Source organism: Dicentrarchus labrax, unplaced genomic scaffold (assembly GCF_905237075.1).
Source record: "Dicentrarchus labrax unplaced genomic scaffold, dlabrax2021, whole genome shotgun sequence".
NCBI classification, from domain to species: Eukaryota; Metazoa; Chordata; class Actinopteri; family Moronidae; genus Dicentrarchus; species Dicentrarchus labrax.
In genome coordinates, this window is record NW_026136702.1 from 657,744 (window position 1) to 673,737 (window position 15,994).

Below are 15,994 nucleotides of genomic sequence, written 5' to 3' on the forward strand. Positions count from 1 at the left end.
CTGTGACGGCGCCCTCGGCCATGTCCACACGTGTGTTGGGAATGATGAGCATGCAATCATGATTTGTATCTAAAGTAAAACAACACTTGTACATTTAATGTTATTTATTAACATAAACTGTATGCAGCAGAGTCTAAATACAGTATGTGAGTGGGTGAGGTGGGATAATGAGTGCTGACTGACAGCCTGTTATTATTTGGTCAGTGCGATGAATTATTTTCTCTCGGGTCAGAGGAAACGCTGGTGCTGAACACCTCTCTGATTGGATTTTTACACTGGAGATATGGAGATGTAAATAGATTTATGGAGATGTTTGCTTAGTCTCGACTCTCCTGGAACTGAGAAAAAACAAATACATCTATCAGCCCAAGTTGATTTGTATTAACTGTTAGCGTTATTTAAATAATTTAATTAATATCACTGAAGCTTAGTTTTAACTAACGACTACTAGTCAACTAGGAAAATATTTAGTCGGTGGCCGCCCTACTGCAGTGATATTGTCAGATTGGACTTTAACTTCACATTTTGTTTTGAGAACAGGTATTTCCTTTGGGTTTTAAGGAAGTAGGTGAAAGATGAAAATGAGTGTTTCCGTCATATGAGTTGAATAACGATTACCTTCAAAGTGTGTAGTAGAAGCTACAGAGGCCACGAAACTCACAAAATACAAAAAGCTCTATCCCTATTCAAAGTTCAACATGGCGGACTCCGCCACTAGATAAAAAACGTCTCATTCTAAGCTAATAACAACACAAAGATTCTTATTTTCAGCTGATTAAACACTAATGAAAACACAGTTAGAGCCTCCTAAATGTTACACACTGGGTCTTTGGGGCGAGACACTACGGGCATGCACTGGTCAATCCTCTGATACTTTGGTCTTGCTGACAAGGTGCAGCTCCTGAATGGAATTTAACGTTGTTTTTCTGTGACTGTCCGACTGATGAAAAGTGGGTCGACTGAAACTCTTAGCAACTAACGGTTAATTTGGCTATTGGGGGCAGCCGCAATGACAATATCGTGTTTCACAATTATTTTGGTTTGACAATTGTCCCATGTCTACTGATGAGGTTAAATAGTAATAGTGAGGTTAAAGAATTTGGCATCAAGAACATTTCAGTGGAGAAATTCTCATAAATAAGTTAAAACATTGTGACATTTGCCTGCTAGAGCAAACACTGCAGTTATTTTATAAAGCAAAAGTAATAACAGCAGGAAAAGAAAACATCAAACCGTGAAGGCTCAAGAGCATTAATATAAAACTTAAGAGTGCAGGACAGACTGGTTGGACTTTAAATTGAGGCCCAGGGAGACAGCACATAAACTGGTGAGTTTCCTGAAGCCTCAGACTTTTATTTCGAGACTTCTGGCTTCCTTCGATCCTGATCCCATCTAATCTGCCTCTTTTCAGAATTGTTTTATACAAGAAGTCTCTGCGATCCCGCTTTGTGATTTATCTCAGGAATAAACAATCAGGGAAAGTAGCACAGGAGCTCCAGTGTGTAGGAGTAACAGTCAGAATACTAAATTGGAAAGATCAGATCTCATTTTATGGTAAATTAATCTATGAAAAAACAGAAGCTCAATAGAAAAGTCGTCTGATCTCTTCAGGTAAACTCATGGAAAAGAAAAGAGCACAGTATTGCTGAAAGCCAGCAGACGAAAAACAGTCCGGAGGACTCTTGTAATCAATGAACTGATCAATAAAACCTTTGATGTTTCCACAAAGCGCCGAAGAAGAGGAACCGTTTCATCTTCACCACCATTTCCCAAACAGTGTGAGTGCTACGAGCTCCAGATGTAACAAACATTCCCTGTTCTACTCAGCACAAACACATACTTTATCTGCCTGCAGATAGTTTAAAGAGTATTTGCAACATTTGAACTGTTTGCTTTGTCTGTAGATGTTTAACAGATTATCTACAAAATATATGTGACACCTCATGAACAAGTTGTTTTTGTGCTTAAACTAACCAAACCTTAAACACAGTGGTGTAATACTAGAAAACAGTTGTTACATCTCAACTAATAAGCAGCATTCTCTATAAACTATCTGTAGGCAAATAAAGTGTTACAACCATTTTTAATACGACTGCAACTGCAACTATTTTCATCATCGATTCGTCTGCCAATTATTTTCTAGATTGAAGTGTAGCAGCGTTCAGTTCGGCTAGCTCCCTCCCTCATAGCAAATAATGCATCCGAGACCTGCAAAAGACCCAGACTTTAGGGAGTGTGGCCTCGACACCGACTGCAGTGATTGACAGACTGACCACAGCAGTGTAGCGGGAACAGTGAGCTGGTAGCCAGAGCTAACGGAGCTAACAGAGCTAACGGGGCTAATGTGCAGCTGCTGTCAGAATCTCCATGTTGCTGGAAACAGAGTTGAAAGTCACTAGAAGCACATTCATGGCCATTTGTTAAAGTTTCTGTGTTGTAGTAAAGTTAGTGGCTCAGAGAGGCTAACTGTCCAATGTGTGTCTGTGTGGGAGTTTCTACTGCACCAGAATATAAAAATAACAAGTGGAGGGTTAGAAACAACTAGCATAAACTCCTGTAAATTATGCGTCTCGATCAGTATACATTTGAAAATGAACTCAAAAACCACGTTTTAGGTTGGAGTACGTCTTCGATTAAACATTTGGTCTATAAACTGTCAGATAATAGTGAAAAATGTCCTTCCCAGTGTCTCTAAGTCCAAGCTGATGTCATTAAATGTCTAGTTTTGTAGAAACAGATCTCAGTTTATTTTTGCATTAAAAATTACATTAACAATTAATGGATTAAAATTAAAAAATAGTTGCCAGTTACTTTCCTGGGAGGATTCTGTAAATGTTTGTGTTGATCGACTGATGAGTTGACAAATCGTTGCAGCTCTGACTGATGAATAATCCTGCTGTGTTAGAGTAACAAAGAAGCAGAGAGTCATGTGACCAAGATACTGGTAAAAGGTCAGGGTATGACAATAAAATGAGGGAGGGAATGCGTTTTTGATGGCAGTCTACCTAGATCATGGATCAACAACATGAGCTGGAAAGTAGTTTGATTTGTGAAAGGTCAGAGGGAAACCAAATCCATTAGGAAATGTCCTCTGGAGTCAATTTGGTGGGAAACATTCAGAGAAATGATCAGTTTTATTAACACAGATATCTTATTGGAGTTTCTCCTTACCTGCCATGTCGGTGGCGAAGGGTCGGTCCGGTCTCCAGCCGGTGTACCAGCCCACAACTTTACCCCCGGACACCAGGGGCCGCTCATACGCTCTCCCTCCTACGAACCCCACAGGCCAAACGGAGACACCTCGAGTACTACGCATCTGCAAAGAAGGTAAAAATACATTTACTCAAGCTGAACACATCAGTTTCAAACATTTCAAGATGGGTGATGGACCCAAAAGAGACAGAAAGCTGTCCTCTGACAATGTTGGAGGAATTCACTTCAGGTTTTCATCAGGTGTAAAAGTCCAGCAGACTGGGGAATATAGTCTACCATGATGATGAACTGAAAACTGACGAAGCCATTTGACGGGAGAGTTATTTGAACACAGCAGGAGGCAGATCTGCTCCAACGTTCTCCTCTGGGGCTTAAAAGTACGTTTTGATGTAACAGCGACACCACTGAAGGCCAGTGTAAGTAGAACATGTTCTCAGGGTCCTGTGTTTACAGATGATGTAACACGTTAACACATTATGATGTGTGCTGTGCTGCCCAATTTGTGCAACTCACACACATTCTTTACTCAAGCAGAAGTACAGATAAAAAAAAAGACTCCAGTGAAAGTAGAAGTACTGATTCTTTACTCAAGTAAAAGTGAGTATAAGTATAAGTGAGTATAAAAGTACTCTCATTACTACTGTCTGTGTCAAAGCTGACTGATACCTTTAAAAACCCTCTTCTGTCTGTTTCGTCTTGTTACGTCTGTCATGCCTGATATGTACCAGTGTTTTTTTTTATTCAGAATTTTATCAAGACTTTTTAAAAAGAGCTTTTATCGTCTTCTGGATGCAGTCCAATGAGGTATATGAGTATGTAAGTATAATGACTTATATGTACATCACATCTATAGGCACATACAGTTGGAAGCAAACGTTTGGCCACCACTTCCCTTGACAAATAACACATTTTGGTGATTTTTTTAAAATTAAAAATATGTAAACACAGACTCTCGAGGGTGTGAAACATAAAACACAATATTTGCAACAAACATTCATGCATTGTAATGTTTTATTTCATAAATTGAACAGTGTAGCATGTGCAAAAGCTTTTGCACCCTTCACTGCCTCTACCTGTTCCCTCCACCCCGTGCAATGTTTCCTGTGCCACTGACTGCAACACAACCACAAAACATTACATTTGTGTTTTATGTTACATACCCTCAAGAGGGACTTGCCTGGGACAAAAAACTATGAATTTGTCAAAAAAAAAGAAGACTATTTAGTCTGTATGATTGTTAAAAATTATTAAAAAAAAAAAAAAAATACAATAAAAAGTTAATAATCTGCTCAAAAAACATACAAATCTACGCAAACTTCCTGCAGTTCCCAGTTTGGGTTCATTGAACAGTTTTGAATATAATATGAACTATCCATAAAATATGACACTTGGATGAATGATAGAAAAGGGGTCCTTTGAGGAAAAAGATGGGAACCACTGCATTACAGCGACAAGCACAGTTTCTAGATTACTTAGCTAACATTCGTAAAAGTAGGGCCAATGTGACATTTTTAACGTTAACGTTAAAGTAATGTATCATAACACATTGTTGATTTCTGTGCTGATTATGGAAGTTAACTAGTGAGCCATCTCATTTTTCTTTTGAACCTGCACACTGATGTGTACGGATCAGACAGGATGTACTGCGGCGCAAACACATAGCATCCGTACACTTTCTGATACAGAAAGTCATAATATGTTAAGGCATCTGTAAACACATGCCTTTTCTTATCAATCGCAACACAAGTTCTGCAAAAGCAAACCGGACATGACGTCTGAGTCTGCGGCCCGTCCTGAGTGGACTCAATAAAGTCGAAACCTCCCTCAGAAAGTCAGTGAATGTGGCGCTAATGTCGACTCTGAGATGAATTACATGTGCGTCAGTTTGCATGAGTGATTAGAGATATTTAATTTTGTCGGAAATGTGGGTGAGAGCCGCACGCAGGGACTCTGTGGCTAACTGAACCGAGGACTAAATGAAACTGTGCTGCGTGGAGCTGCCTTCCATTTTCACAGTGAATGAATTTGCACACAGCCAGAAGCAGTGCGACGAGAAATGAGACAGCGAGAGAGCGAGATAAAAGACAGGAGGAAGGGTGGGTGGGTAAGGAGAACGGGGGAGGGGAGGGTTGACTGTGTGAGGACGGCTGAGTTTTTGTGTTGGAGTATGAGACATCTGTATCTTAGAGTTGTGTGTGTGTGTGTGTGTGTGTGTGTGTGTGTGTGTGTGGATGCATGCATGCATGTTGTGTGTGTGTGTGTGTGTGTGTGTGTGTGTGTGTGTGTGAGATTCTATTTTCCAACCCCGGCCACCCTGAAGCCCGTTCATTCAGACGCTGCTCCTCATCACTCACCCAGACAGCCTCCAGCCAGTCGCTCATGACAAAACAACAGAACAAAACCAAATCAGTAAGCAGCACTGCATTACTGCACCCAGACATCACACTGAGTTCCAGCTTTTAAAGCCACGGGAAACCAAGTGCAGGTATCGCACAATATATAGACAGGATTTACAGTTCTGTTGCAAAGCATCCAAGCAGTCATGGAGGGAGAGAGCTGGAGTGTGTAACATGTGTGTAGAAAGATGAAAATAACCCTTATCTCCACTAAAATGTATTTATTGGTGAATCATTACCTCGTGGAAAAGCACGACTCAGTGACTGTTTTTTGCTCAAAATCACGTTTATACTTGCTAACAGAGGTTCAGGACACAGATGAGAAGAAGGGAGAAAATTCAACAAGGGTGAGACAAAAAGATAGGGATCAAAAACTGTGACTAAACTAGACACTATAAGAATCAAAATCGCTGGAACACTAGACACAGAGGCACTGAGACGAACCGGCACAGAGCGAAGAGGACTTTAAATACTCTTGTGACGGGGAAACTAATGGGACACAGGTGAAACCAATCAGGGCGGGGCAAACCATTAAACCCGGTGGGAAAGTGAAGTGGTAAAAGACCGTAAACTCTAAATAGGTTACAGTAAAACACAGTTTATTTATACAGAATTTTAAAGGAATTTAATTGCCATAAATAATATAGTATATAATAAAGTTGGAAACTTGGAATTAAACTCCAACTTTAACCATAAAATCAACAGTACTAATGTCCTTATTTTTACCGTAATACAAAGGTTTTACTGTATTTATTACCGTAAAAAAAATATTAAAATGACCTAAAATGTTACAAAAACAGTACAGAACTTACAAACACAAAAACCAACAGAACCCGTACAGTACATAATACAGTATAAACATTAACTCAGGTACAGAGCTGCTTTACATGGTGAGTGACATCTCAAGAGGATATTTATATATACAGTCAGTGAAGTTTTATGGAATTACAAGGTACCTCAGGAGTTTTTCCAGTTTAAGGTGTTGCATAACAACATGGTGGAGGTTGTATCGGTTTCCAGTTGTTGGATAACATACACGCCGATACCCCGATGTCTGCAAAAGGCCAATATATTCCCTACCTCAGAAAAAGCATTTCCATCTCCCATTAAGCAAAAAGCAAAAACCACCTCAAGCAAGCGACTTTTGCTGTTTCCATCATCCTTTTCTAAAGCGACACACAGTGACAACCCAGTGAGCGTCCGGTCAGGCGGAGAAAAGGTTCATGTTGATGTATTAGTGATGGGGAGAACTGTCAATCTGACATTGACAGCCCAATTAAAGGATGTCTGCCTCGAGCAAAGTGCGTATGGAACCTTGCCAGAGCTCAATGACAGAACTGTAGAGTTGCAAGGCAAGAAAATGTAAAACAGTTTATATGAACATGCTGCTCGAAGTCACCACTGACTGTACTTTCTAGTAGATAAATTAACTACAGTGGATAAAATGTGAGGCGGAAGTGAAGAAAAGAGTAGAAAGCACACGTTTTACTGACTGCAACTCGAGCCAAATCTCCAGCACCTGAGACAATTACTACATCAGCATCATGTTGATGTGAGATTTGCTTCCTCCTGTTGTTTCACATTGTGAATTTGATGTCTGATGAAGGTCCATGACTGAAAGCTCGTGTCTCTAATAAACTCTGACAGCGAGCATTACTACCCTTGTTTTCTCTCCACATGATTTAATTTTCCTGCACACCTGTCCACCAGATGAGCTTTAAAGGACCAGTGTGCAACAACTAAAACTATCTAGAGTCAGTGTTTGGTTATTACATTTCTGACAATAGATCCTCCTCAATGTTTCACACTGGAGCTTTAAATGAAACAAATTAACTGTTTTGTTGTTCAGTTTAAAATATTTGTTGGTCAGTGAAGATTTTATGTATTAGATTTCTTTAATTCTGTTAATACAGCAAAACTACACTGTAAAAAATGTCTGTAGATTTTATTTTGAAAAACTGTCAAAGCAGTAAGAGACCGTAAAGTCTAGATAGGTTATTTATAGAGCATTCATATGTTTTTTTCATGTAGCAAAATAGTTTCTTTTGATGGTAAAAACTTGTATTTATATGGTAAAATATGGAATAAAACTCCAACTAACAGTATATTCTGTTTGTTGACCATCAGACAGCATTACTACTGTAGAGGTCACTGGTCACTGTGATCCTGTGGAATAGCTGTAGAAATGCTGGTAGGTATGTGCCTGTATGCCGATCGGCTAACCACAACCCGGCTCCAGCTCCGCAGTAAACACTGACAGGATAGAGGCTGATATTAATATTTTAATCTCACTCTTGAGACTGAAGGATTTCCCAAAATGTTTAAATATCCAGTTATTTTTGTAAATTCGAGATCTGTGAATAGGCTATAAAAAACATTGCCTCCTGTGTACCAGAGGCAAAGAGCTATTGAGAGGAGAACTGGCAAATGAGAAAGCTTTCATGAGCCGACTGAATCCCTGTTGTGTTAAAACAGTGAGATAAAGAACAGGAAATTGACTTTTATTTATATCAAACTGTCAGAGATGATAACTGTAACTATTAATCTTCTAAATAAATAACATGACACACACTCACTTTATCTCTTCCTTCCCTTTCATTTCTCTTCTTCTCTCCATCTCTTTGCTCTCTCTCCTTCCAGGGGCACCCGGAGTGACGTCAGCAGCTTTGAAGCCCCGTTAATACTGTGGCCCCCTTGAGTTTTGCCTGCGACGCTAAAACCTTTCCCCCTTAGTTTCCCTTTTGCTGCTGTCTGCCTCTCTCTCTCTCTCTCTCTCTCTCTCAGGTCATTTTTCAAAGACTCCGGCTCCTCCACTTTGTAAAAGAGAATGAGAGAAAGAGGAAGAAAGGGAGGCTGACGCTGCATGTTGGTCGTTCCCAGATCATTCCTGGAATACGATCGTTATTTTGGCTTAGCGGTTAAGTCCTAGTTTGACTGTTAATGATCCCCTGGTTTTAAATGCTGCGCCTCAGAGCTTAGTATAGTTTCACACATTGTTAGAGAGTTGGAATGGAAACGGGGTGCATGCAAACATATTCACCGGCTGGACTAACAGGGGGCCTAACTCTGTAACACTTGATGATGGCTGAAAGAGCCAGAAACAATTTAAAGCTCCATTGATTAGCCACATGGAGGAAGAACTTCACAAGAAGCTAATAATCACACACGCCTATGAGTGTCTGGGGGCGACCCAAAGATGGACCAACATACACACACACATAAAATGATCATATCAATAATCATAAATAGAAACAATAATCCTGGGGACCCTGCTGACCCACACTGGAGGTCCCTGTTGGTTCCCACACTGCCAGCCTGACCCCTGACCTGGTAATATCTTTGAAGTAAAGTAAGTTAAGTTTTATTCATTAAATCAGCAACAAGAAACTTTCACTTTGTGTTGATTCTGGCGGCCCCTGTGGACAAAAGTGGTAGTGTTTCTACCGCCTCGTTTCATTGATTTCAAGAGGAATCCGACTGATTATAGAAACAGACAATCTTCTTGCTGATGGAGTCGTGTTCATATAGAGAGCTCCTTAAAAACTCCTTGTAGTATGACTTCTCCTGCACACTTGGAACACAAGAATGAGGCAAGGGGGCTGTAATCTGCAACTAGATGTCTCTCAATCAATTAAAACTAGACGTTACAGTCCTAAAAGAAAGAATAATTATGTATTTTTTTGCCTCAAATTGATTAAAAAACAGTCATTTTTACATTAACTGTTTTTTCAGAAGCAAAGACCACTGACAGCTCGGTGAGTTAATTCGACCAATCAGATGCAGAAAGGGTCCATGACGATGTCTCAGTGAAGTAGCAAGCTGTCAATAATCTATTGTATAGCCCAGTTAAAATGACACCTGTCTCAACCAAATGCCTGTAGAGCTTCTCCAGACTGCATTAAGTGAGTGAGATGAAAGCTGTGGACCGACAGTGCCAGTGACAGTCAATAGCACATTACACTGCTTAGACTACTTGTTGTTTTTATAGCTTTCATTTTTCCATTATAACTGGACTGTGGCCAGGCTGTATAGTTATCTGTGTATAAAGAGAGAGTGTATAAAGAGGTGGCAGTGTCATTAGACTCGGATCTTTCTCCTTACGGGGTCTGACGATCAAACTCACATCAAGATGACAAGTTAATCTTTGCCCCAGCGTACGGAGCGAGCATGTGACAGTAATGATCAGGGTGTCCAAGTCCAACATCTGTTTAATCAAACGCAGTCTAACATGATATTATAAGTTAAGTTATATTACATCAGCTCTGCAGAGCGTTTTCATCTGATATCAGAAAGATACTGTAGTAGCAGCTCACTGCAGATGTTGCATCAATTTTCACTTTCAACATCAGTGCAGGCCGTCTTATCAACAACAGCTCAATGTCAAAATGTTTGCTGGGAGCCAGACAGAGCCACGGGGTGACAGCGTTTCAACAGATGGTACATTATTCTGCTCGGTGGCAACTGCTTTGGCACATGCTGGTTTTCGTGCCACCATCTGCAGATTACTGCTGGCACAAGAAAAGTTTGCGACGCAAACTTCTAGTTACACCTGCACTTAGGTTGGCTGAGCATACACTACATGCTGTTACACAGCAATGCCCTGTTGGCAGGTACAATGACAAATAAATCAAATAATACGACAAGAGCAGACACAAGGAGAATAGCAAACAGAGTGAGGGCTCGATTAAAGCAGCTACAGACAAGTTTTGGAGGAGTTTAAAGATCCCCTGCAGTCACATACAAATGATCTGCTTGGAACATTAATGTGTGTCTGCTTGCTGGTTCTGCTAGTTGCTTATTAGCATGCACATTAATAACATATTGGCTCTTAATTTATCAATATAAAGCACTTATTAATTACCACATTCTACAACCACAGGCCATTAACTAAGAGTTTTCCCTCAATAACTTCCTAATCACTGCTTATTGATAGTAGATACTGTGTAAAGAAAAATGTTTAAAAAACTGGCAGCTGTGGTTGCCAGAACTTTACCGTAATAAATACAGTACAACTTAAGCGTCTTATTCCATATTTTACAGGTTTTTCACTGTAAATCGACAGTTCTTACAGTGTCGAGAACATGAATTACGATCATAAATAACATGCTTTGCTCAGTTTGGGTCAAATTCACAAGACTTTGAACAATTAAACTTGTTTTCAACTCAAATTGAAATGACCTCCTGAGCCACAGCTGTCTTTGACCTCTTTAAAATGGGGAACATATTCTGACATAGACGTCATTTAGAGTTATTTGGATACTATTAACAGTTGTAGTTGTGTGTTTTGTTACATTAGACCACATTTATTAAGTGTTATGAAGGGGACAATGACGAAGGGCCTAAATGGTAGAGAGGCGAGCTTATGACCTGGAGGTTGTTGGTTAATCCTCGGACCTTCAGGATGCTACTATCAATAATCAGCAATTAGGAGGGGAAACTATTAGTTAATGGCCTAATAGTTGAAGAAGGCATTAATAAGTGCTTTATAATGAGCATTAAAGAGGGAGGAGGACTTTTTACGTGAATATGAGGTTCATGAAGCGTCAACAACTTCAGTATTGAAGTTCAGTCTATCAAAGATCCAGAAACACATAAAAGATAGAAAGTTTTCAGACAAGGGCTTTTAATATAAATGAATACCAATGGTTATTACGTCTGCATGCAGTGACAGGGATTGTAATTATCTCCCGTAGTGAAGACGCAGCAGCAATTCTATAAATGACACACAGACTGCTTCCACAATCCTTCATCTTAGAGAAAATCTGCTTTCATAAGCCAAGTCAAGTTCCAGGTTGACTATAAAATATTAAATGTACATTTATCGTTGAGCCAGACGGCAAGATATTTATATTCTGTGACCCTGCCACAGTAGATATATGCAAATGATTAGAATGTACGTCTCTGGATCTTCAGAACAGCAGGAATTTTCTTTAACTTGCAGGAGGCACCAGTTCAAAGTTAATATGAGTTCATTGCATTGCATTAAAGGTTTTAATTTAGCCATGGATAATTTAATAGACTCAACCACACAGTACAGAATAATATCAAGACTCGGTCGGACCAGAAAGTGGAAACAGTGAAGTTTAGCTAACTGTCGGGATCAGGTTAATTGGCCGAGTACAGTATGTGTGCACATAGAAGTAAAGTATAATACACAGTTAAAATAGAACTATTATGTACATACAAGTAGGTGAAAATATATGCAAATCCGGCAATCGGTATGCGTGTTCGGCCTTGTAGCGACGTCGTCATTACTACAGTGGCAAGTTGTAGTGACTCTGTGACTGCAGCTGCCTCCTGAGAGTATGCAAGGCCCTCAGTAACTGATGAAGGTAGATTACATGTATAGTGATCTTAGCATTATTCAAAATGTACATATTCGTTACAACAATAGCCAGAAATAGAGAAAAAACTGACCACTTGACCACAATGCTACTGTACTAGCTGGCATAATCAGCCATTAATTTGGTGTTTGGGAACAACAAAGATGACATAAAATGATGATATAATTATATTTTGTACATAAGTAATGGAAGTATTTTAAAAATATTTCTCTTTCTTGTAGTACTTAAATGTTGAAGTGGCCCCTCACACACAAAAAGTTTACAAAAAGTAAATTAGTGGACCTATTGTCGTCACTTAAATAAATGCATGGTTGCAGGATAAAACTAATTTATTGATTCAGGATAAAACTAATGTTACAAACATTATTTTGACGAGTTGTGTTGACACAACGTAGAAAAACTAGTTGGAACAAGTTTTTATAAGTAAACTTGTTGTTTATGCTACCAGTTATTAAGTAAGTGGTAATTAAAAATACCTTTGATTGTGGAGGAAAAGCTAATTCCCTTAACTCAGTCTAGTTTGTTGAACATAATTTCATTAGAAGTTGCCGTAACTCAGAAAGACTGATGCAAACTGTTGCATTATTTAAGTTTGAGACTCCTGCAGAAGGACCACGTTTTCCAAATTCTGGGAACTACCCCAGACATAATGAAAAGTTACACACACATGTAATATTCTCTGTAATGACTGGTGTATAATTGTATCAGCAGAGAAAGGTTAAACATAGAGATATTGGTGTGATCGGCAGCAGCAAAATGTCTGATCTGATCTCCGAATTAACGATTAACAGCAATCAGATTTCATATAAGGAGGTAAAGATTTATTGCCATCCAGTATTTAGCTGCTCTTGTGAGGAAGTGTGAGTAGTATCCTGACTTGGCAGCTGTGACTGCAGCTGTGCGTTCATTCCTTTAATGCCTAAATGCTAACCAGCGAGTTGGTTTCCTCTGTGTCTGGCTGTTGCCCAGGTTTTATTTACTGCCAAAAAGAGTGAACTCAGTCTATCTTTTATTCATTGATTTTACTATCATCTTGTTTTTTTTTTTTTTTTTTTGTTTCTTTTACTGCAAACAAAACCAATTTCAAAACAGTTACTCCCACTTTAAGTCCTCATTGTTAGGAGAGTTTATACCTTTATCTGAGGGGGAAAAACACTCTGCAACAATCTTTGGAAAATATAGAGCCAAAGAAAAAAATCGACACAACCTTGGATGTAATCCTCTGCACAGAACGGCTGCTATTTTGGGAAGTGTGTGTGTTTGTGTGTGTTTTGTGTGTGTGTGTGTGTGTGTGTGTGTGTGTGTGTGTGTGTGTGCTTTGTAATGCTTATTTTTCACTGGAAGTTGAGTAGAAAATCCATATTTTTAAAGCAACATACAAAACAGTGGGAAGGAGAGCACACATCCCATCCTTTTAGGCTGGGATGCAGCTCTTTGAAGCCAATACAGCATCATATTCATCACAGCAAAGAGCAGAACAATGACAGAGTTGTCTATACGGAGAGATTTAAAATGAAGAGCTCAAAATATAAGAGCAAAGAATGTGCAAAAAGTAAAGTGTTTACTGAAATCCACACAGAAGGACCAAGGTCTCAGGGAAGCGATGAGTCCTTCCTACAGACCACAGTAATCCAGTTCATATCTGAGAACACAAACAACTTTCTGAGAAAGCCAGAAACCCCAGACCTCACCCTTATGATCAGGTTTGTCATCAAGAACCAACTCTGCAGCTCCCCCACAGGGACTCCACTGGGGAAGGGAAAATAGTAAAGGTGGCTGTGCGAGCTCACAGTGGGATTTTCTGGAGATAATGTGTTTTTTTTTTCCCCTCCAGGCTCCACAACAATACATCTCTCCTTGGGGTGTAAAAAACTCGACAAATGTGGGTGGAGGTGCACACAAATCCAAAGAGAGCAGTCTAAGTTCATTGGTTCCTGGTGCAAGAGTATTTTCCTTAGACATCAATACCATACATGTTAATCACTGACTGGGGATCCCAAAACAGGAGATTTCTTGAGTATTCAGTTGTATGGAGCTCTCTCTAAGGGCAGTGATAAGGTGCACGTCAGCAGCAGGCACTTCAACTCTGCGTCAATCCTCAAAATGTGGTATTTTAACTGTAATAATCTACTATATCCATATTCTGTCAGTGAAGTACCACTTTGTTTTATTGCCTTACACAAGCACATTATCGCCAATAATTGCTATATCGTATCAACATATCTGCTGTGAAAAAGGTCTAAAAACCAACTGAAGGACCGGTGTGTAGCATTTAGTTGCATCAGTTGAAGATTGAATTTGAATACAGACTTCCAAGCGCGTAGGAGAAACTACGGTGGTCCCTATCTGAAGCCAGTGTTTTGCAGAAACACCGCCAGAAGATGGATGTTAATACAGAGTGGGCAGCAATAAGACTAATGAAATCACAATATGTAGAAACAGACAATATGTTGTTTGGGTTTTGGATACGGGTGTTGATTCCATGGAAACATAATTTTGTTCTTCTCTCTCTCCTTTTAGGACTTGACGACACAAACTCTCTGCCCTCAATCTCTCACTCATGTTGTTCCTCTGATGAATCTAAAGGCCTTTGCCCCGCGCTGTACATCAGGCGCTTGTACAGTCGGAGCCACTGTCACGCGTTACAAAAGCTCCTGTCTCATTATCAATATGGATATCTTCGCCGGAGGGCAGACGCCGCACTGCGATAACAAAATATTCATCTTTGCCACACATGAAAAATAATTTCAGATGCAGCTGGGTGCATGACAACCACTACGTCCTGACAAATTACAGCACCAGCAGCTCCGCCGGTGAACGCGTGCTATTTACAAGTAAACAAAAGAAAAGCCGGGGTGAAAAATACAGTGCTGAGAGGAATCACATTTCATCTGACTCGCAGCCAGGACACTCTGTCTGGGAGCGCTGAGGCTCAGTCGGGTAATCAACTCTGACTCCCTCCCCTGCAAACAAATAGGTGAGAAGTGAATTGTGTGTACACACAAAGAGACTCTTAATGATGAAGTATATGAAATCCATTATGGATGTTCTCGTTTCCTGCCTCCTGCCCCGGAGAAAGAGCCGTCATTGTGTTGTTTGCGCACCGGGACTCGTGTCCGGGTGGCTGGGCCGGGTGTGATTTTAATCAAGCGTATTTTTATCTGTGTGTTATTAATATGCATGGCAGAGGCATTGGAGGGAGGGAGGGAGGGAGGGAAGGAGGGAAGAAATGAGCTGGGAGAAAATGAATGAATCAAATTAGAGAGGCTGGGGACGAGCTATGAAACTGTGATGCAATGGTGCATGATATGTGTGCAGGTTGAATGCTTTATGGGTTTATGTGGAAATAAAATGAAAGCGATGAAGGTGCATGCTTATTGAGTGTGTTCGGGTGCGTGTGGTTGTGTGATTCCTGAGAGAAGATCCACAAACCTGCACATATACGGTAATATCAGGGGAACTAGCTGTCTGTGTGCGTATACTCGACATGTATTTGCGTATATATACTGCACAACAATGTCATTTTATGCACAAACCAAACTATTTATCAAAGATCCAGCGGTGATTTAGGCTCAAGATAGATTGTTCCTTTCACCTCTAAAAAGTCATACATCACTGTTCCCCTCCTTATTTTGAGTGATTGTATTATGTTGTGCATCGAACATGTTGTAAAGTACATTTATTTGCTTTCCTACCAAGACTGAGATGAGAAGAACAACTTAAAACTCATGTCTGTGTGTGCCTACGAAGCTGGAGTCAGGACATGCTAGCTTAGCTTAGCATAAGAACTGGCAGCAAGAGAGAAATATAGCCTGGTTCTGTCCAAAGGGACCGACTTACCATCAGCATACGGTGGATCTGTGTGGAATTGTGTAAAAACAGCTTGAGAGGTGTTAATCTAACACTAATGCATCCTGACTTGAGCTGTTGAGTTGTATTGTCTTAGATTAAGCGTTTGTACACAAAAACAACCAGGGAAGGTGTCTAGAACTTTGTTTTAAAGAATCTATTGAGTTAATGTTAATAAAATTATTTTATAAT

At 39.9% G+C, this 15,994-nt stretch overlaps 1 protein-coding gene across 1 annotated transcript in view; it reads right to left on the minus strand.

Annotated features, from left to right (window-relative positions):
• Nucleotides 1–15,994, minus strand: part of b3gat2 (beta-1,3-glucuronyltransferase 2 (glucuronosyltransferase S)) — a 49,159-nt gene that overhangs the window by 22,319 nt on the left and 10,846 nt on the right. Inside the window, exon 2 of the mRNA XM_051426340.1 lies at nt 3,172–3,316. Coding sequence (XP_051282300.1) covers nt 3,172–3,316 — 145 coding nt within the window. The remainder of the gene's footprint in view (nt 1–3,171; nt 3,317–15,994) is intronic.